This window comes from Mus musculus, chromosome X (assembly GCF_000001635.26).
Source record: "Mus musculus strain C57BL/6J chromosome X, GRCm38.p6 C57BL/6J".
Classification (NCBI taxonomy): domain Eukaryota; kingdom Metazoa; phylum Chordata; class Mammalia; order Rodentia; family Muridae; genus Mus; species Mus musculus.
This window is the reverse complement of record NC_000086.7, coordinates 134156506-134178492: the sequence shown is the minus strand read 5'-3', so window position 1 is coordinate 134178492 and position 21987 is coordinate 134156506. Positions and strand designations below refer to the sequence as shown.

The 21987-nt window shown below is 41.2% G+C and overlaps 1 protein-coding gene across 6 annotated transcripts in view; it reads left to right on the top strand.

Annotated features, from left to right (window-relative positions):
- The window catches only part of Xkrx (X-linked Kx blood group related, X-linked), a 36461-nt gene that overhangs the window by 7005 nt on the left and 7469 nt on the right, over positions 1-21987 (top strand). Inside the window, exons 1-3 of one of the 6 annotated variants that reach the window (XM_006528568.4) lie at positions 12216-12596; positions 16852-16917; positions 21012-21280. In XM_006528568.4, the coding sequence (XP_006528631.1) occupies positions 16886-16917; positions 21012-21280 (301 nt within the window). In that variant the 5' untranslated portion in view covers positions 12216-12596; positions 16852-16885. Of the gene's footprint in view, positions 1-12215; positions 12597-15533; positions 16918-21011; positions 21281-21987 lie in introns of those variants that run through there. The other 5 variants (XM_017318525.2, NM_001365115.1, NM_183319.3 and 2 more) reach the window with 5 other exon arrangements.

The window sequence follows — 21987 nt, the reverse complement described above, 5'->3', positions numbered from 1 at the left end:
TTCTTATTTCAACAGGTAATGTGAAAGTTTTTCTCTCCTACTTCTTACTGATACCAACCTGTAAAAACCATAGCTTTAAGCCTTTCGATGGTGATGCACACCTTTAATCCCAGAACCCAGGAGGAAGAGACAAACTGACTTCAAGACTAGACTAGTCTACAGAGGGAGTTCCAGGACAGCTAGGGCTATGCAGAGAAACTGCCTTGAAAAACAAAACAAAACAAAACAAAACAAAAAACCAACATACGTTTAGTCTTTGTTGCTGGAAAAGAAGTGTTACCTATTACTCTACCTTATTGTTCCCTCTCTGTGTATGTGTTGTGTGAAAGTTTAGTTCCTTGCTAGACACCCTCCAAATACTAAGAAGGAAAATAGAAAATGGATACTTAGCATATTCTGCCTCTTTCTACCTGGTCCAAAAGAAACAACCCTAGGAAAAAGTGAGGTGCCAACTAGTACCATCCCCTGTATCTTACTTCCTTTGATTTTGCAGATACCATCTCTGTGTAGGAGGTCTGAGGCATACTCTGCTTGTTTGATCATTGTCAAATGGGACTAGACATGGGAATCTGGCACAGTTGACACTGCAGAGAAGAAACAGATTTTCCTGTAATATTTAATCTATTATCAAAAAGCTTTTTTGATCTGCTAAAGCACTCAGTTTCTGCTCATTTACCTAAATAGAACACAATTTCCTTGGGGTTCTTTTTTTTTCTTTTAATGTGGGTGGTGTTTGGCTTGCATCTGTGTATCATTTTTGTGGTTGGTACTCAAAGAGGCCAGAACATCAGACACACACCCCCACCAAGAACTATAGTTAATAAACAGTTTTGAGATACTATGTGGATACTGGGAATTGAGCCTAGATCCTTTGAAAGAACAGACAATAGTCTTAAACATTGAGCAATCTCTCTAGCCTCATTTATTGTATTTGTGAATTGATTTTTTAGTTCATTTATTGTCAATCAAGATAATTCATGTAATATAATTCAATATATTTAAGTGATTTTTATGCCACAACTCTTATGAGTGTCATATTCACTACATATCATGATTTGTGTGGATATTGATTTCCCTGCTGATCATTTCAAAACAGTCTGTAATATTTGTTTTGATTTTTATTTAACTGAAGGTCTCTTTGGAAGAATGGTTTTTAAAATGTCAAGTGGATAGAAGAGAGACAACGCTGTCCTTTAAACCTATGTATTTTTACCTAAGGTGGGAGAAGTCCACAGAGATCTAGGCTTTCTCTGAGAAGCTCTCATGGAAAAATAAGTGGCTAGGTCCCCGGCTGTTCTTTCTATGTAATCATTCTTCAGCTATGTCTTGCATAGTTATTAGCGGTAATGTGTTGTCTTACAGAAAACCTGGGTTGAAGTCCCAGCACCCAGATGGCAGCTGCCGACTGGCCCATAACTGCTCAAAGGAATCTGATGCCTTCTGGCCTTTGAGGTTTTTGCATGTAGCCGATGTACATACATGCAGGCAAAATATTCATATAATGGAAACAAAATGAAAAAAAACCTTTAAAATATAACACACTGAATACATTTGGCCTTGTCAATAAGAAGAGGGAAGGGAAGACAATATGAAGATGAGGAATACTAGAAAGTTCCTGCATCAAGAGTGTCGGAGGGTTGAGAAGATGGCTCAACAGGTAAAGCAAGCACTTGAGGTACAAGCATGAGGACCTGAGCTTGGACCCCAAGCCTGACATAGTAGTACCCCTATTTGTATCTAGTTGGTATGGTAAGTATACCCAAACCAGTTACGTCATGGTACCTTGAATTTTGCATTATTACAGAATTTCCAAGGGCCAATTCCCTGCTCCTTGTGTAGTTATAAGCTAGTAAAGTTTAGCTTTATACAAAATGGTAATCCGTTCTCTCTTAATTGGTCAGAGAGATGCAGTATTCTGTCTTGACTATATTTGAGTTGAGCATATATGTATCATACATTTTTTGTTTACCCTTTCCAACACTTTCATACACTGTTCTGGAGCTCAGAAAGTGAAGCTATGAACCTGAGAATTTCTTTCCCTTTTCTGGCTTCTTGTAGGTCTGAGCAATGGAATCCCTGCAGGACATCAGAAGGAAGGAACAGTAGTGGCCATCCTGTTCATTCTTGCCCTTCTCCTTGCAGGATTGCTTCTGGCTGGCTAGTGTACCTGAACTAAATGTCATATCTGTCCTTGGGGGAATTATCGTTACTCCATGGACTTCTTTTTCTTAAAATGGTAACTGTTCTTTCTCCCCTTTTGGACAGAGAATAGAAACAGCCTCAAGTTATTTTGCTTCTCTCTCTCTCTCTCTCTCTCTCTCTCTCTCTCTCTCTCTCTCTCTTACTATTCTGCCAACACCTTTGTAGATAGTCCTGTCATTAAACTTTCTACTAATTATGCTAATTTGAGCATGCCATCTATCTCCTGGCAGGACCCCGACTGATGTAGATGAAGTCTTAATTATCAAAGAATTAGAATACAATGAAATAAGCCTAGCAGAATATGACTAAATATGGTTCAGTCTGTCTGCCTCTGATTAATCTTGACTCTTGCAAAGCTTTCAGATAATCATCAGATAAGACAAGAACTATAGTCTTCAGATAACCATGGATGTGCAGAAGTGTCAGTTTACAGAATACTAATAATTAGCATTTATTCCTGACTGTCTCTATGTGTTGTGTTATGCCTGCTTTATGTTCAGTATTTCCCTTGGCCTCCTCAGCAAGCCTATGATGAATGCACCTTTATTTTTGAGACAGCTTTTATGTATATCAGATTGGCCTTTAACTTGCAATTAATATGTTGCCGGGGATAAATTTGAACTCCTGACCCTTCTGCCTCCACCCTTCAAGTGCTGGAATGACAGGTATATACCACAACACCCACTCCATTCTGTGATCTTTCATGTTCATTGTATGGCCGTCAAGCATGAATCTGAAGAAAACTATTGGTTGTTTGAGACAAGGGCATTTAAGGGAAGTTAGGAATAAGATGCTATAATGCCTATAAATTCAGCACTTAGGAGGAGGAGCCAGGGAAATTAGTTAGTTCTAGGTCAGACTCCGTTACAGGAATTTGAGGCTAGACTGAGATATATAATGACTCTGTACACATCTACCCTGCATGCAAAACCATAAAACAAAAGAAAACATAAAACAAATCGAATAGCTCTAGTGGTTAAGGGCACTGGCTGTCCTTGGAGAGAACTTGAGTTCAGTTCTCAGCACCCACATGGTGCTTCACACTTGACTATAACTGTAGTCCCATGGGATCTGATGGCCTCTTTAGTCTCCCTGGGCACCAGAAATACACACATCGCAGACATAAAGACACTCACACATACACATTAAAAAAAAAAAACTTAAAAAATAAAATCTTCAAAGGGCCAGCAAGATGGTTTAGCGGGTAACTCTATTCTGCCTCCAACCCTGAGGACCCAAGTTTAATTCCTGGAATCCACATAGTGGAAGGAGAGGACCAACTCTAGCTATTTATCCTGTGACTATACACAACACACATGCACACATACACACACACACACACATTCACATGCACACACACACTCACAGTAAAAACAAAAAAAACTTGATAGTGTAAGAGAGGAAGCTAAAGAAACCTAAAGGAGGAAGTAGCCAGCACTACATCTGTTTGTAGAAAGAAGAGTTTGGCTGGCCCCACCTGATTCTATTTTTAATAGCTTTATATTTGCTTATTTTATTATTTTATGTGTATGAGGGGTTTACTCACATGTATATCTGTGCCTGGTGCCTGAAACAAACAAACAAACAAACAAAAAAACCAGAAGAAAACATTGGATCCCCTGGGACTAGGAAGACAGACAGTTGTGAACCACCATGTGGGTGCTAGGAATCAAACCCAGGTTCTTTGTAAGAGCTACAAGCTCTTAACCACCCATTTGTCTTTATTTCTTTGATCTTGTAGTAACTCACAAGAAGAGCCCTCAAAGAGGTTTGGCTGGTAGTTCTAGTTCCATTACTGCTGTGATTTTGAACGAATCAAATTAACTTTTTTGAACTTTAGATACCTCATCTATAAAATGGAGATAACTGGTTGAATAGCCCTCATCTGAAGTGCTTGAGATCATGAGAGGTGACACCAAAGAACGGAAACAACATATGCAAAACAGTCTCCTCATTTCACTCTTTCAGATCCTTCCAGTAGATTTTCAATTCTCTTAACACTGGGGACAGCCAAACACAGTTACCAAGTAATTGAACAATAAATAGCCACAGTGGGTCTAGGAAAGAAAAGATCTCACTTTCCATTGTCCAGAATTGGGGTTTCTCCTGTAGGCCCTTTCCATTAAAACCTGTGCAGATCAACTCAGGGTGGTGATCCACACACTCCATCAATGGTCCCCTGTAATTACACAAGAGACTGTTTTTATCTCTTTGGTTCTGTTTTGGGCTCTGTATCTGCAACTGTGGCCAAGACCTAGTCAGACATGACAGATGTGCTGGAGGAGTTGGTGCTCAGGCTAAAGCCCTCATCTACTTCCTACTGTCTCACATTATCCCGCTTTGTTGCTATCCTTAAGCAGGTCAAACTCAGTATTCCTGGCCAGGAGACAGAAAGTGAGGATGTGGTGGGGAAGAAACCATTTATAGTAACCGTGTCCTCTATTTTCCTATTAAAAGAGATTAACTTTTAAAATCTGTCCATCTCACCGGGCGTCTATAATATGTTCTGTCTGAGCATTGTAAGCCTTGAGAGCTAATGACTGTGCACACACTGTGTAACCAAGCTTCTCCTTCTTACAAAGACAAAGAGCTGACCCCTTGTCCTAGTTCTGCAAGGCCCTCTCTGTCTCTCTTCCTATGTGTGGTGGTGGTGGCGATGGTGGTGGTGGTGTTGATGGTGTGTGTGTATAGATGAGATGGCTCAGTGGATCAAGCCTTATGATCTGGGTTCAATTCCCAGAACTCATAAGAAGTTAGCTACACTCAGACAGATACAGACACCCACAGCCAAACAGTGCATGAAGCTTGAGGACTCTTATGGAAGAATAAGAGGAAGGATTTCAAGTCCCACAGGAAGACCAACTGAGTCAACTAACCTGAATTCTTGGGGCTCTCAGAGTCTGAACCACCAACCAAAGAACATACATGGGCTGGCCATAGGTCTCCCAGAACATATATAGCAGATGTGCAGCTTGACCATCATGTGCGTCCTTAACAACTGGAATGGGAGCTATTCCAAAAGCTGTTGCCTGTCTGCAGGATATGTTCTTCTAGCTGGGCTGCCTTATCTTCAGTGGGAGAGGATGCCCCTAGCCTCGAAGAGACTTGATGTGCCAGGATGGGGAGGATGCCCAGGGGCTCCCATCCACTCAGAGGAGAAGGGGAAGGGGCATGGAGGAAGGAGTGTGGGAGGGGGTGACCCAGAGCAGGGCAGTGAGCAGGATGTAAAGTGAATAAGCAAAAAGAAAAATTAAATAAAATTAAATGAAAAAAGTCAACTGCAGTGATGCACAGGAGTGATCGCAACATCCTTACAGTGAGAGTAAGATAGGAGGTATGCAGAGGAGAACCACTGGATGCTCACAGGCCAACCAACCTGGAGTATGTGGTGCAGCAACAGAAAGAAGAGAGGCCTTGCCCAAACAAGGTGAAAAAAAGAGAACCACTCTGAGGTCTTTAGCCTGAGCACCAACTCCTCCAGCACATCTGTCATGTCTGACTAGGTCTTGGCCACAGTTGCAGATACAGAGCCCAAAACAGAACCAAAGAGATAAAAACAGTCTCTTGTGTAATTACAGGGGACCATTGATGGAGTGTGTGGATCACCACCCTGAGTTGATCTGCACAGGTTTTAATGGAAAGGGCCTACAGGAGAAACCCCAATTCTGGACAATGGAAAGTGAGATCTTTTCTTTCCTAGACCCACTGTGGCTATTTATTGTTCAATTACTTGGTAATTGTGTTTGGCTTTCCCCAAGTGTTAAGAGAATTGAAAATCTACTGGAAGGGTCTGAAAGGGTGAAATGAGGAGACAGTTTAACATCGATTGTTTCTGTTCTTTGGTGTTGCTTTCCATAGCCTACCCGCCTGCTTTCATTTATTTGATCTTGTAGTGACTCACTTGAAGAACTTTGGAAGAGGTTTGAGTGGTAGTCCTAGGACCACTATTGCAGTGACTTTGAACAAACCAAATGACCTTCTTTGAGCTTCCGATATCTCATGAATGAATGGAGTTAATGCAGGAAGAGTATCTCTCTTCTGAAATACTTGGAGCCCCATTTCATAGTTTTCCTGATTTTGCAATATTTACGTAGACTTTATGACATAAACATCTCCAATCTTGAAATCTGAAATTCATAGTGTTTCAAAATCCTAAATGCTTCTGATGTTCAAAAACTTTCCGATTTCAAAACCTTTCGGATTATAGTAGTAGTTCTTCCCTAACCTGTTGGTTGAGAGATCTAAAGGACACTGGATGGTACTTGACATGGGGAGAGGGAATAAGTATATCAGTGGACATTGTTTTTGTGGTTACAGTACCGGGGAAGGAAAGAAAGATGACTTTTTGAGGAAATGCAGGTCTATTCTACAGAATGCCAAATGCAGCAGAGGGGTCAGGAAGGATGGGAAGTGAGAAAAGACAAAGGGTTTCAGATTCGATTACACATGTGAAGTGATATTTACCTTTGAGATTTGCCTTCTGAATTCCTCTTTGGAGTAGGAATCAGGGTTTAAGAAAATCCCTCACTTTTTGTGCTCAGGATGCCCACTTAAGTTCAGAGGAAACACTATGTACAGAGAGAGTACGGAAAGGGTGCATGCAACTGTGAGAGCCGGAGCAGACTCTCTGTGCTCTTGTCCACTAGAATTTTCTACGATGTGGAGATGTTTTGTGTCCGCACTGCCTAAAATTACACATGTGGCTGCTGAGTACTTCAAGTGGGACTGATGGGATCGAGGAGTTGCGATTTTCATTTTACTGGATTGTACTTAGTTTAATTTTATGTAGCCACATGCAGAGAGTTGCTGGCACTGCTCATGGGAAATCCTTGAGGCTAATTAGGGAAATAAAGCATGTTCTCTTGAGATCAGTTTAAATATCAAAAGAATTGGCAGCAGACGGTAAAAGCTTAATTGATCTGAAAAAGAAAAAAAAAAAAAAGATAGAGAATTTGAATCTTACCGAATGGCAGAAAGTTAGACTGACTTACAGAGATGGGTTGTGATAGGAGAAAATAAGGGAGAAAACTTTTTCAGATAGGTTGGAAGGGGGGGGGGACGACAAATTCTTGGAGGTAGAACCACTCATACACAGTTCAATTTGAATATAATGGTCATTCTAAAGTAGAGTGTTGATGCTAAAAGGTAGTTGGGTTTGGGAGTAAGTTAGACACAGGCTAATAGAATTGTTGTTGGAAGCATAATACAGTGGGGAGGTATACAGTCTAAAAGTGGGGAAAGCAGTTAGGCTTGTTTTAAGCTTTGTACTTCTCAAGTTGTTGTTATGTTTCTGGCTAATATCCTTGGAATTGTCAAATCAATTACTAAAATTTCTCTACAAGCCATATTAGCATTTGTTAAAAAAAAAACAAACCATTTTTTGTTTGCAGTGACTAGGACCCAGGTACCAGAGCCTGACTTCCTGGGTTTGAATCTCAGCTCTACTATCTGGGCCATCTGAGGGTAGATGAATCTATCAACTTTTCTGTACTTTCAGTTCCTCAGCTAAAATTGGAACCTGTCATAACTCCTAGGTGATGAGGGTTTTGCAAGTATTACATTAGCTCTACAGTAACACTGGGCACATAGTATACTCTCAGCCAAGGTTGGGATTAGTATTGTTTATGTTAAAGAACTCTTCCGCTTATTCCAATTTGGATAATAGAACCAATCAAATACACTGAACAAAAGCCATGTTAAATTTGCCTACTCATCACATTGTATCTGAATGTTAGATTTTTTTTTTTTTGCTTAATGTGTTGTATTTCAAAGTATATTGTTTCGCTTAATGTATAGTTACCAACTAAACAGTGAGTGAATTATTCTTTTCACTGAGTGTATTAATCTATGGTCAGGTTTGGCTATAAATTTTATAAACTTCACCCTCCATTCTTAGCTTTCAGTAAATGCTGCTTATAATATTTGTTTTAAAAGAAACAAAAGGATGTTTTTGGTTTTGTTTTCAGAAGTATGGTAATTTGGTTTTTTTATTTTTTAATTTTTAATTTTATATTTTTCATCATCTTCACACACTCTACAGTTATTTGGGAAGGGGGACCTTAATTGAGAATTTGCCACTATCAGATTCCCTGGAGGCAAGTGTGTAAGACATTTTTTAAAATTAATGATTAATGTGGGAGGGCCCAGCCCAGTAGGGGTGGCACCAGTCCTGGGCAGATCATACTGGAGGAGCAAGCCAATAAGTAGCATCCATCCATGGCCTTCCCTTCAGTTCTTGCCTCCAGGTTCTTGCCTTGAGTTCTTGTTTTGGTGAAGGACCATAGAGTGAAATAAATCCTCTTCTCCCCTCAAGAGACTAGATTACATTCCCAGATTCTGGGCTTCTCTCCCAACTCTTATCATGCTGTATTATAACATGACACTTTTGATTTTTTTTCCTGTATAATCCAGAAGGTTCTTGGTTGCTAGCAACAGAAATTAATAACTACTTGGGGCAAAAAGCATGTATTGAAAGCATATTAAGTAGCTCACAGAATCACTGGTTGTGGTGGAGAATCAGACTCCAGGCTACAAAACCAGCATCATAATTGCCACTGCTACTACCACATCTGTTGTTACACTCAGGTCCTCTGAGTAGTGGGTACCAGGATGGATGAGATATATAACGGCTTTGTTGGTAGAAAACCCTATGACAGAAAATAGGGTGGGACCCTAGAGGTGCCTGAGAAAGCTGTTGGGACTGCAATGTAAGTCTTAGTTTTATTGAAGGAAGGAGGGCAAGACTGTTGGGTAGAAAGAGTATGAGACTGATGTGCAAGTCTAATAAAATTATTGACTATGTTGATTCAGAGTCCTATAACCAAAGTCACCTTGGGAACAGTCCTACGATTCTAAAAACTGGACTTGTTTGCTCACTTCTTGAAAGGGGGCAGTGTGGACTCAGAGCAAACTAGCAAACATTGATCATAACAACTAGGGCCATGGCTAACTGCACACCCTGCATTTGGAGACCTAGAGGGTCCATTTTCATAATAGTCTCAAACAAAGGTGTTTGATAGCTATAGGTGGCATCTGTGCTCACTATATATACTTTCTATACCCTATGAGCTCCATAAGATCTTTGTCTTGTTCATTGTGAATTATAACTATTTACAAAAATAATAGAGTGTGTGTGCTTGTGTGTCTGGGTGTTTAGGTACATGTACCAAGCTCCTGGGACTAGAGGTCAGGGAACAACTTGAGGGAATCTTTTCTCTCCTTCTACTATGTATATTCTGGACATCAAATTCATATTGCCGGGCTTGACAGCTGGTGCTGCCAGCTTGTGCTACAAGCTTGACCCAGTGAGCTACCATGCTAGCCCATAAATTATCATCTTGGGATAGAAACTTGTTACATATCTCAGGGTGATTTGGAACTCACTATGCAGCCCAGGCTGGCTTGAAACTCACAATCTTTTCGCTTCGGTATCCAAAGTGCTGAGGTTATAGATATGTGTGAAGGTTATAGATCTCTGCACAGTTTGAACATGAGCATGTTCAAAAAAGTTTAATGAAATAATTGTGTGAATATAGGTAAGTGATAGTCTAATGCTCTTCCACCATCAGTCGATCATTCAGTCAAGGAAGCTAGCCACCAAATCATGCAAATTAAAATCCAGTAGGGTGGCTATAATCAATATTGGTACTAGCTGTTGGAGACATGGAGAAATTGGGATTCTTATATACAGTTGATGGAAATATAAAATGGTGAAATCACTTTGGAAACATCTGGCAGTTTCTTTGAAAAGAAATAAATGGAAAACAATATGAGGAAGACACTGGATGTCAGCCTCTGGCCTCCACACTCATGCATGCACACAGGCACCCACATGTGCCTATAAAGACATACCACCCCCCCCCACACACACACAAATAAAATCATACATCATAGCTGGAGAAATAGCTCAGGAGTTAGGAGAAACTGTCGCTCTTCCAGAAGACCTAGGCTTCATCCCCAGCACTCACATGGTGGCTTTCAATCATTTGTAGTTCTACTTTCAGGGGATCCAATGCCCACTTCTTGACTTCAAGGACACTAGACAAGCACACAGTACACAAGCATATATGAAGGGGAAAAAGCCATATACACAGAATTTACAAAGGAAACTTATATCCATTCGAAAACTTGTACACAAATCTTTATAATTGTTTTCTTCATGACAACCAAAAGAATGGAAATAATCCTGTGTCCTGTGACCATTTTAAATTTTTATTTATCACCTCCTCCTCCTCCTCCTCCTCCTCCTCCTCCTCCTCCTCCTCCTCCTCCTCCTCCTCCTCCTTCTTCTCTCTCTCTCTCTCTCTCTCTCTCTCTCTCTCTCTCTCTCTCTCTCTCTCTCTCTCTCTCTCTCTCTCCCTGTCCTCTGTGTGCATGTGAGAACATGTACATTTGCATCATGAGGACAGTTTTGGAGAGTCTGTTCTTTCCTTCCACCATGGGACCTGAGCATCAAACTTAAGTATTTAGATATGCAGGATGAATACATTCCATTGTCAGGCCATCTCAACTGCCCAACAGTTGGTTTTACATGACAACTTTGACAGGCTATGATAACCAGTTGTTTGGTCAAACACCCGTGTTTCACATTACTGTGAAATTTTTTCAGTTGTGATTAACATTTAATCATTGCCGTTGGACAAAGCTTGTTACCCTCCATATTGTGACTGGATCTTATCAAATTCACGAAAGGCCTGGAGAGAAGACGCTAGCATCTCCCAAAGAAGCCCAGGGTTGTGTTTGAGCTTTAAACCTTTGGACTAGATATTACAACATTAACTCTTCCCTATTTTTTAGACTGATGTCCTGCCCTGAATTTCAGACCTACCAGCAACTCCAGTTGACTCTATTTCTTGGTGGCATATTTGTACAATGGAATGTTACTCATCTTAAGGGAATGCTGATGGGCTGATACATGCTACTATGTGGATGAACCTTGAGCATACCATGCTAAGTAAAAGAAGCCATAGAATGTCACACATATTATACACGTCCATGAAATGCTTTGATTTGGATGTAACTTGAGTGCCTTCCAGGTTTTCATGTATTGAAATTAATTCCTATCAAGTATGAAGAGTTTGGAAACAAAATCTAATTATAATGTTTAGAGTCTCCAGGGAGTGAGTGATTGGAATTAGATAAGATATTAGATTGGAGACTCCAGGATAGATTTCTGGTTGCTTATAAGAAGGAGGACACACAAATACATGACACACTCACTGTTTCTTCCAGTGCTATAACCTGTGCCACCTGGAAACACTCCTAGCAAGGAAGCCATCATTAGATATGACCCATCTCCTTTCAATCAAAACTAATAGCAAAAATAAATTCATTTTCTGCATAACTCACTGAATCTGTGGTGTAGTACTATTGGTAAAAGAAATGGATGAATATTGCCTAGAACAGGCAAATATATTGAGATGGAAAGTACATTAGTAGTTGCTTCATGTAAGAAAAAGTAAATGTAGGATGGGTGTGTAATTGATATTGGCTTCTTTGGGGGAGTGAAGTAATGTTCTGGAATTAGATTATTGTAATGAATAAAAAAGGCTTTGGACTGAGACTGCTAAACTGTGTACTCTACATGGCTGTATTATATGGTAAGTGAATTATATTTTAAAGTTATTGTTTTATAAATCAGTAGTATCCATTATGTTCTTTCTCCTCTCTTCCCTCCACCAGGCAATGTTGCCAGCTGCCTGGCAACACCATCCATGCTACATTTTGTGAGAGCACTTCTTTCTCTTCAAAGCTAAATTAGATGTTCACTTTAACTACATTTTTCCCTCATTTTAAGTGGATTAAAAAAAAAAGTAAAATGCCAGGGGTGAGGTTGTAGAGTGAACATACCCGTGTTTTGAATTCAGGCTCAGATCCTATCTGTGGGTGATACTAACTAATGAGAGAATAGGCTACAAACTGAAAAGCCAGAATCTTTATACTTAAAGAGTATATAAGAAAAAAAAAAGAGAGAAAGAGGGTGTGAGGGAGGAAGGAAGGGAGGAAGGAAGGAAGAAGGAAGAATAGAAGGAAGGAAGAAAAAGAGTCTGGAGGATACATGATTGATTTTTGCCTTAGATATCTTTTATTATAAGGATTCTGTAGCCAAAATTGAGCATTCTATAGAAGAAAGCCACCACTCCATTCTAGCTATTGATCTTCTCTACCCATCGCCTTCCAGAGACTGGTACTCTGTGAGTGTTCTATCAGCAACCTGCCGCTAATTACTTTCTTTCCTCTCTTCTTTCCTTGTGCCCTTATAAGCCCACTCCTGGGAGGCCTATGAACAATCTTCTTCTGGCTACAGTGGCTTGGCATGTCCAACACAGCTCCCAAGCATCACATGATTTGAGGGGTTTCCAATGCTGTAAAGATGCCATGATCTCTTAGACAAGGTAACTTTCAGACTCATGCTGAATTGTGGACTGGGTGTGAGTCAGGAGTCAAAGCTTCCCCCTCCCCCTTTCGCACAATTCTGGTGCTTTACAAAGGGGAAAATTGACCCTTGAACACGACCTAGAATTCACAGGACCACTTATGGGCTTCAGTTCACTTAACTAGCTCTTGAGAGATCTGTGCGTTAGTGGGGAAGGGACTTCTTGAGCCTCCACAGTCTAATTACTATCAACATTTTCAGAGTCCCTTGCCCTAATAGAGTTGCCCAAAGAAATTGACTGATTATGATAAGCTAATCTTGGTTGTCAAGGATCTAGAATTACCAAGAAGACAAATGTAGTGGGTGTGCCTATGAGGATCTGAAGTTAATAGGATGCAAAGACCTGCCTCCTATGGGTGATAGCATTCTATAGAGTGGGGTCTTGGACTGAATACAAAGGAGAAAGTGAGCTGAGATCGCACACTCATCACTCTCTACGTCCTGACTGTGGTTGTTATATGGCCAGCTGCCTCCTGCTCTTGCTGCCAGGATGGACTGTATCCCCTAGAACCGTAAGCCCAAATAAATCCTTCCTCCCTTAAGTTGTTTTTATTGGGCATCTTATCACAGCAATAACTAATATACCAATAGATCAAAGAATGCAAGAAAGAGGGACACTCTCTGTTAGTTTCTTCCAGTAGGGCAAAGGAACCGGGAAATAAGAGACCAAAGGATTTAGTGACCAGAGAGTCTTAAGACTGAAAATAGAGAAGCTGGCTCATGAGAGGAATCAGATGTCAGGAAATGTACACGTTTATATCAGCCCTGGGGGAATCCAATAAAAGTATAATAGGAGTTCTAACCTTAAGATTGTATAATAATTTAGTTGGAACATAAAAATTAATACACTTGAAATAATTTGTAATTTGAGATTAAAATGTGGTGCTGATCACAAAAAAAAAACCCCAAAAAAACAAAAACAAACAAACAAAAACCCTGCTTGAGAAGGGACAGCTCTATGGATTGACATCCTCTATGAGCTGAATGGGTGAAGATAAAGACCCCATATTCAGCCAAAGTACTTTTTGCTTCACTTATAGTGGCTATAGCATTTAGAGTTGAGTCTGGCTGAGTTCTTTGTGGCTTCGTGGAGGAAGTAAGGGGAGGAAGCTTCGTCATCATCATCATTTCTTGATCCTCGCTGTTATTGAGAGCCACACTAAACATTCATTAGGCATCTTCCTTGTGTTCCTATTTCTGCTGGGAAGGCAGAGCAAGCAGAGTTGAAGGACCCATACAACAGAGTGGGCGGTGTGTACAGATGGCACAAGGAAAGGGAAATGAGGGTAGGGAAATTACAAATGGCTTGCCAGGGTTAAAGGTGACCCTTGAAAGAAGGTCAGTGCTTGGACTAATGGAGAAAGGGATGAAGTGAGCTGTATATAACATCAGTGAGGCACAGAACGTGGGAGTGAGCAGGATGAATATGGCCAAGTGAGAAAACCTGCTGGACTGGTACAAAAGGTGTGCAGTATGGCAGCGTGGGTGACTGAAATTATAGAGAAGCAGTGATTACAGAGAGCCTTGGTTGTCAGACACATAACCAGTCATTTGGGAACAAAATAGGAAGACTTTGTAATGCTGTCGATTTGGGGGAGTAGTGAAGGCATGGGGCATAATGCAGAAAGGCAGAAAGAACATCACAATTTTATCCTACAGTCTTTATAGCTTTATAGATTGGATGACTAATTACCAAAGTGGATAAGTTGGTCATTCTGCCTGAAACGTGCCTTGTAAGCTGCTTGCTAAAACAGGTGGAAAAAAAAAATGGGTGTCTGAGAGTCTGAGGCCAGCCTGGTCTACAGAGTGAGACCTTGTCTCAAAAAAAAAAAAAAAAAAAAACAAACAAACAAACAAAAAAAACAACAAAACAAAACAAAACAAAAAAAAACCAAAATCACAACCTCCCTCCAAACCAATAAAAATAAATTTAAAAAGGACAGGAAAGCAGTGCAGAAATTCTCCTGCCCCTGCCTCCCAAGTGCTGGGATTAAAGATGTGCGCCACCATGTCATCAACGTTTTTTAAATAAGTTGTTCTCAATACTATCACCTCCTTAGAGAAGCCACAAAAGAGGAAGTATGAGCGTCCAAGCCAGCAGCTAGACCAGGGGCAGCTGTGCCTCCGAGGACAAGCTTTCCAGTGGAATCTGTCCTTCAGTTGGTCCTGGGGAGAGGAGGGAGACATAGAAGGAACTTCCATAGACAATCACAGACACACATAGAGAGACACAAACACAGTAAATGGCAAAGACCAAGTCTATCTTGAGACCATCCTTTTGTGTGTGTGTGTGTGTGTGTGTGTGTGTGTGTGTGTGTGTGTGTGTGTGTGTGTGGCTGCCTCTGGCCACATTTATATTACCCTGAGGCAGATGTTTTCCTTTTTTCTTTGGGGTTTAGGATTATGCAAACGGAACATGAAAACAAAAGCCCAGTGAGGGGGGGGGAGGATTGCCCTTACAAACGGAGGCAATTTTAAGCTCTCTTTAAAACACCCCTCTCCTGTGGCTACTAAGGGCCCTCTTGGCTGTTTAGAATTTGGCATCTTTTCAGAGCCTTTTAACCAAAGCCCTAAAACTTTCTTCCGAAGCTTCTGTGCTGGCCTCATTTTGTAAGAGCAGAAATCAAGGCATTTATGTGTTTACAGCGTCTGTAGGCTGGCTCCGAGTTTTGATCTTTATCTGATTCAATCTTCCCTTTGCTGCATACAGACGTACCTGAATGGGAAACCTCTGACCCAATTCCCACTTAGGTTCCCGCTTTTCTGATATTATCTGGAGGGCAATAGGACCTGGGGAGGTTCAACCCTGCGGCCAAGGGAGACACACCTGCCTAACTGCGTGGGTTGAGCGAATGTGGGAGCGAACTACTTTAGCTAGCTGTGGAGGGTGGGGTAGAAGTGGGTGCATGCTGCTGCTCCCTAGAGAAGAGGAAAAGCTGTGGCTCCCTCCTGGATCCCGAGGTCACGGTGAGAAATACTGCTGAAGACTGGTGCAGGCTCCTCTTGTGTTGTGCCTCGCTACCTGGAGCATCCTTTGGCTATTCTTCTTGGAACTCCGGCTTATTTTGTTTTGCCTGGCTGTCTCTCCCTCTCGCCGGGCCAACGCCACCACTACCCCACCCGAAGTCATCCAGGTGCCATAGTTACCAAAGCTCAGGACCCACAGTACTTCTCGAACTGTGCCTTTCGGTAGCAAAGTGTCTCCGTGAACACACCCCTCCAGCATCCTCTATCTGGTGCCACGCGCTCCGCTTCTTTCCGAGGAGACATCATTCAGGACAGTGGCCTTACTTTGGCCCCTAACCAGGCGGTCTTAGGGGCGGGGCCTGGAGAACCTACTTGAGAACATTTGCCTCCCTACAGGTCCTGAGACAGCACCGCTGAGCCTGCGAGCAGGCTAGCTAATAGGCACAACCTAGCAGCACATTGGATGGATTCCTAGGTGCTAAACTGAATCTTTGACAGGACACCCAGGCTGCGCTCCCTCTTCTACCTTGGCTCAGTTCTCTGATGATTTGAGAGGATACACGGATGAGAATCCCTAAGGAGAAGCTGCTGAGTATGTGATGTGCCTCCTCAAAGTGGCTACTCCCCTGAAAGGAGCCTCGGGGGAAACAGCTGTTCCTTGCCTTTTCACACGCCTGGAATTGGACACCAGATTCAGTGCTGGAGTGCTTGTCCAAGTTTCTCAGCACATATGTTGAAGATTGCATTTCAGGGCCAATCACGAGTGAAGTTCAAAGAGACACTCCTGGACTCTCCACTCCAGACTTAGAGTTAAGTCTAGAAGTGAAGTGTCTCCTGTACTGACTTGTTGGTCTACATTCAGGGACTCAACTAGCCACGGTCCTCCTGACTGATCCCTGAACAGCAGTGGCTACGGGGCCTCTTTTCAGGATGGATGGCGAAGAGCTCTGAACTCCAGACAGTAAGAGAGTCTCAACAATGGACAGAGTTTATGAAATTCCTGAGGAGCCAAATGTGGTTCCCATTTCATCTCTGGAAGAAGATGTCATCCGGGGGCCTAACCCACGCTTTACCTTCCCGTTTAGTATCCTCTTCTCCACCTTTTTGTACTGTGGGGAGGCTGCGTCTGCTTTGTACATGGTTAGAATTTACCGAAAGAATAATGAAACCTTCTGGATGACATACACATTTTCCTTTTTCATGTTTTCATCTATCATGGTTCAGTTGACCCTCATTTTTGTCCACAGAGACCTGGCCAAAGATAGACCACTATCATTATTTATGCATCTAATCCTCTTGGGACCTGTTATCAGGTGAGCATTTTTAAATCTCTACCCAACCAATCCCCTTCAAACAGGTACAGGGGAGGATAAGGTTAATATTTAAATGACTGAATCTGTGCTTCTAATCTAAATAATTCTTCCAGTCCTTCTTGTTCCATTTCCCTGGCTACTGTCCCCCAAACCTTATCTGAAATCTTGGGGATCACCATAGTGACGTTGTGGCATGGATATGTGTTCAAAAACCTGTGTGTGCTATCACCAATAAGACTTGATTGGACAATTCTTCCTGAGTTTGTGTTGTGAAAACGGGATGGGACCAACCAATGTGGTCACCTTGTGCTCTCGAGCTATAGCTACAGAATTATTATTTTTTTCACTGTAGTTGAATGAACCCCAGGGTGGTGAGCATGCCAAGTAAGTGCTGTTTCATTGACTCTAGCCTCCAGAGTCTATAATTTGAATTCTGCCATTTAGATGTTCTATGAATGAATAAATATGTATTCCTGCCTTCATTCGTTCTGAAACTCAGTTTTAACACCTTGGACTTCTTGAGCTGTTTTTTTGTTTTGTTTTGGTTTGGTTTTGGGTTTTTTTTTTTTGTTTTTTTTTTTTTTTGTTTTTGACCATTTTCAAAATTTCTAGAGTTAGTTGACATCTGGAAAGTCCTTTATGTAATAGGAGGTAGCAAGCTGCTACTACAATTCAAAGAAGTTCAATTTTCGCTATTGATAGATCAGTTTCTTGCTTATTTTTTGTTATTTTGCTGCAATAAATATACACAGATTGGAAGGACCAAGGTAGTACACCTCTGTCTGGAGTTAGTAGCAAAGAACGCTAGCATCTTGTATTGCCATTCAGATTGCTGCAAGCAAGATGAAAACATTCTTAATTGTAGGGAGACAGGCATCTGTGCCCACAGACTCATCTAGATGCTATGGGGTTTCATTGTAGAGAAAGATTGCATAACTCATTAGGTCAGGAGGGAGGAATGGAGCAAGTCTGTCATGACTGTAAGAGAGACAAACACCTGTGGTCAGCTGAGGAATGTGGGTCACAGTGTTGATGTTGTAATCACAATAGGAAGATCACTTATCAGAGATCTAAAACATCTGTGGAACATATTAAGAGTGGGACCCCCGATAATGAAATGTATTATCTGTGAATATATTTCTGTTTGCCAAACATATTTCCATAAATCTGGAAAATGTTTATCAATATTGTTTTAAACAATGAGGAACTGGTTAGGTCTCATCACAGAAATTGTGGGCTGGGCTATCTTTACAAAGTAGTTAACTCTTAGTTTGGTCTTTCTCCTGTTATTCATAAGTTGTATGGCCTTAGTGGTAACCTTAAAGATGCCATGGGCCTCAGTTTCCTCATCTGTAAGATGAATGTGTTAGGCTAGACTTTGTGTTCCAAATCCAACTGCTCACAGGGGCCTCTATGTATACTATGAATGAGCGAAGTAGGCTAAGTACTAGAAAATAGTCTCGCATGTGAAATTAATGGAAACAAAGTCTAAGTGTTAATGAAATGGAATGCCATGTCGAATTTGAATCTGGGATATACCTGTCTAGGAGGCAGCCACTTTAAAACTCTAATCCACTGTTTCTTTGTTGGCATTCAGACATGATATCGACAGATCAAATTTTGAGGAGAAGTTAGTTCCCCAGACAGGATTTTATGTGATAGTTCATAATTTTAAATTTGGCAACTTACTAAAAGAAAGAAGAAAGAAAGAAAGAAAAAAATGCAGTATGAGCCATTCTATATACCTAATGTGCAGATGTGACTCAGATGGCCATATGTAACTTGATCTAATGTTACTTTCCTGTTCAAATTTTTGAAGATAGCTGTAAAAGGAACACTTTATCTTTAACTTGGAACTGTGGAATTTCAAGATGTTACTACGGACTCAAGAAAACAAATTTTTGGTCCTTTTCAAAATGCAATATACCAAATTAGCAAGTGAAGAGGATGCAAGCACTTAGCCCTCAGCTTTTACTTCCTTTTTTTCATTTGTGGCCTTCTAAACTGTTTTTCACTTTGCTCTATATAAAGCGTTGTTCACTGTTTTTCATATTTGTTGTTTAGTTTGTACTGCACATGGATTGAGCAGCAGGTAGAACCCCAGTTACATTAATCCCACAGCAGGAAGAACAATTGATTTTATTGAAAATTTGTATATATTTTTGAGACTTTCCTATATACATACCATATATATCACTTCCATCTCTCTCCCCTCCAACTCCTTCCATGTCTCCCTTTCAAATTCATGATTCCTTGACTCTAAGTATTAAATACACATATAGTACAATAATATAGTATAATATAAATATAGTATAATACTACAAATAAGAATATGTGTATAGACTTCATGCCGCTGCCCCCAGTATTTTGTTAAACAATAGTCTGGATGGGCTTGAAATTAGACATTTTCCCCTAAGTAGCGAAAGTTGCAATTTCTTTCCTTCTCTTTCTTTTTCTCACCCAGGTTTGTCTATAGAAAGTGGACTTTTCAGGGCTGGGAAGATGGCTCAGTGAATTCAGCTCTTGCTGTGTACACAGGAAGATTTGAGTTTAGGTTCCCAGAACCCACGCACAGCTGGAACTCTGTTCCTAGTGAGATGGGAGGGAAAGACAAGAGAATCTGCAGAAGCTTGTGGGCCTGGTGAACACCCAGAGGACCACCTCAAACAAGAGGGAAGGCAAGGACTAATACGCAAGCTGTCCCTTGATCTCTACATACACAAACTGTGGTGCGCGCGCACGCACACACACACACCATGTGCATGAAAGTAGAAATTTCTCCTGTACATATTGGAGTAGTACATATGAAAAAAATTCCAGGGGCTCCTGTGGAAAATGGCAGCCTTATAGTCTCAACCTTTCCACTAAGAGTCAAAGCTTAGAAAGCCCATCTCTCCTGAATTTGTCTTTACTGTCTTCCTGTGCGCCGCCACTCTCCAGTCTCATCATCTGCCACTTCCCACCTGCCTTCTCCTTTTTCATGCTTATTCTTTCATTTGCTCAGCAAATGCTGATCAAATTCCCACTCTGTGACAAGAGCTGGAAGCAAGATAACTAGAGCCTCATGCCCTCAATCTATTGGAGACGCTTTCTTAATTTCCACTACAAATATTCTTGTCAAAAATGGTTAAGTTTTCATTTTTTCCAGGGTAAGGGTGTGTGGGGGCGCGGGGGCGGGCAGTAACTCAGGTGTAACAAAACAGCATGCCCTAGTTGCTTTTTGTCTCCTGTTTACCGCATGAGAACTGCCAGAGACTTTTGATTTGGTTGGGGGAGGTGGGAGAGGGTAACAGCAGGAAGTCGGCTCTCAGCAAGATTTCAAGGGCAATAGGCTCTGGTAAGGTTATTTTCTTCATAAAGAATCGGGTTTAAAAGGAATCTCTCCCCCCAGCAAGAAAAGCACACACACAAAAAAAAGAGATGTTTTCTTGGAAAAGCAGAACCTAAGAATCTCTCTCTCTCTTCCCCCCCCCCCTCTTTTTTTTTCGGGGGGGGGGTTTCGAGACAGGGTTTCTCTGTATAATCCTGGCTGTCCTGGAACTCACTTTGTAGACCAGGCTGGCCTCGAACTCAGAAATCCGCCTGTCTCTGCCTCCCAAGTGCTGGGATTAAAGGCATGCACCACAACACCCGGCGTTTTTTTTCTTTTCTTTTTTTTCTTTTTCTTTCTTTCTTTCTTTTCTTTTCTTTTTTTTTTTTTAGAACCTAAGAATCTCAATTATGAAGCTGAATGCACTTATTAAAGAATCTTTGAATTTAGGAATTTAAGGTCTTGTGAAATCCAGGGCCTTTGGAGCTCTTATCTTTCTCTCCAAAATAGTATTTCTTAATACCGTTGTATTTGAGGCACATTTTTAAAACCACAGACAGATTTTTGAGGAGATAAAACAATTCTTTGACTACAAAGTATTTCTGAAATGGTGTTCTTAGACCAGTAAGTGGTGAGAGAGAGAGAGAGAGAATGGCCAACCCTTTGATTCATGTGTAATGGACAGAAGAAAGAAAATGCCAAATAATAATAATAATACCTCCCCCAGATTTTTCCTTTTTTGGGACAATTTTAGCTAAGTTCCCATGATGCTTTACTCCCGCAGATGTTTGGAGGCCATGATTAAATACCTTACACTGTGGAAGAAAGAGGGGCAGGAGGAGCCATATGTCAGCCTCACCCGAAAGAAGATGCTAATAGCTGGCCAGGAGGTGCTGATAGAATGGGAGGTGGGCCACTCCATCCGGACCCTGGCTATGCATCGCAATGCCTACAAACGTATGTCACAGATTCAAGCCTTCCTGGGCTCAGTGCCCCAGCTGACCTATCAGCTATATGTGAGTCTGATCTCAGCAGAAGTCCCCCTGGGTAGAGGTGAGTGGGGTCAAGAGAAGGGAGGGCTCTGTTTAAACCAAGAGTGTTGGAAGTCTAGGTCTGAAGTGTCCGACATACTGACTACTAGCCTCATGTGCAATTTAAAGAGAAAAGCACATTTCCTCAGTAGTGATGTCCATATTTCATAACTATCTCTGGTTAATAACTTACTGCTTGGGATGACAGAAGTTTAGAATGCTTTTGTCATCACGAATAGGCCTCTTAGGCAGCACTAGAACTTATGGAGGCAGACATATCAGACCTGCTAGAATTTTTAAACTGGGATGATCGGTGTTTAAATTAATTTTTTTTTACAAACACGTTGTCTTGCCACTGTAGCAGTCAGAAAAAAAAAAAGAAGAATGAAAACTTTCCCTTGTCACCTGTGTGTACACAGTGTTGCTAGTTGCATATTTTTTTTAGAGATGGCCACCTTTAGAGTAAAGGTTCTCAAATATGTCTGTATATCACAGTCATGTGGGAAGATTTGTTTTCCTTCTTTTTTCTTTTGGTGATGGGATCTCACTTTTTATTCCAGGATATATTCCATTATGTAGCCCAGGCTGACAGCTAACTCATGGCAATGCTCCTACTGAGCTTCCCAAGTGCTGGGACTATAGATAAGAGCTGGCATACCTGACTTGGAAGGTTCTTTTTAAAAATGTACCTTCCCTCCTCAGACCCACATTGATCACAGAGTGTGGGGA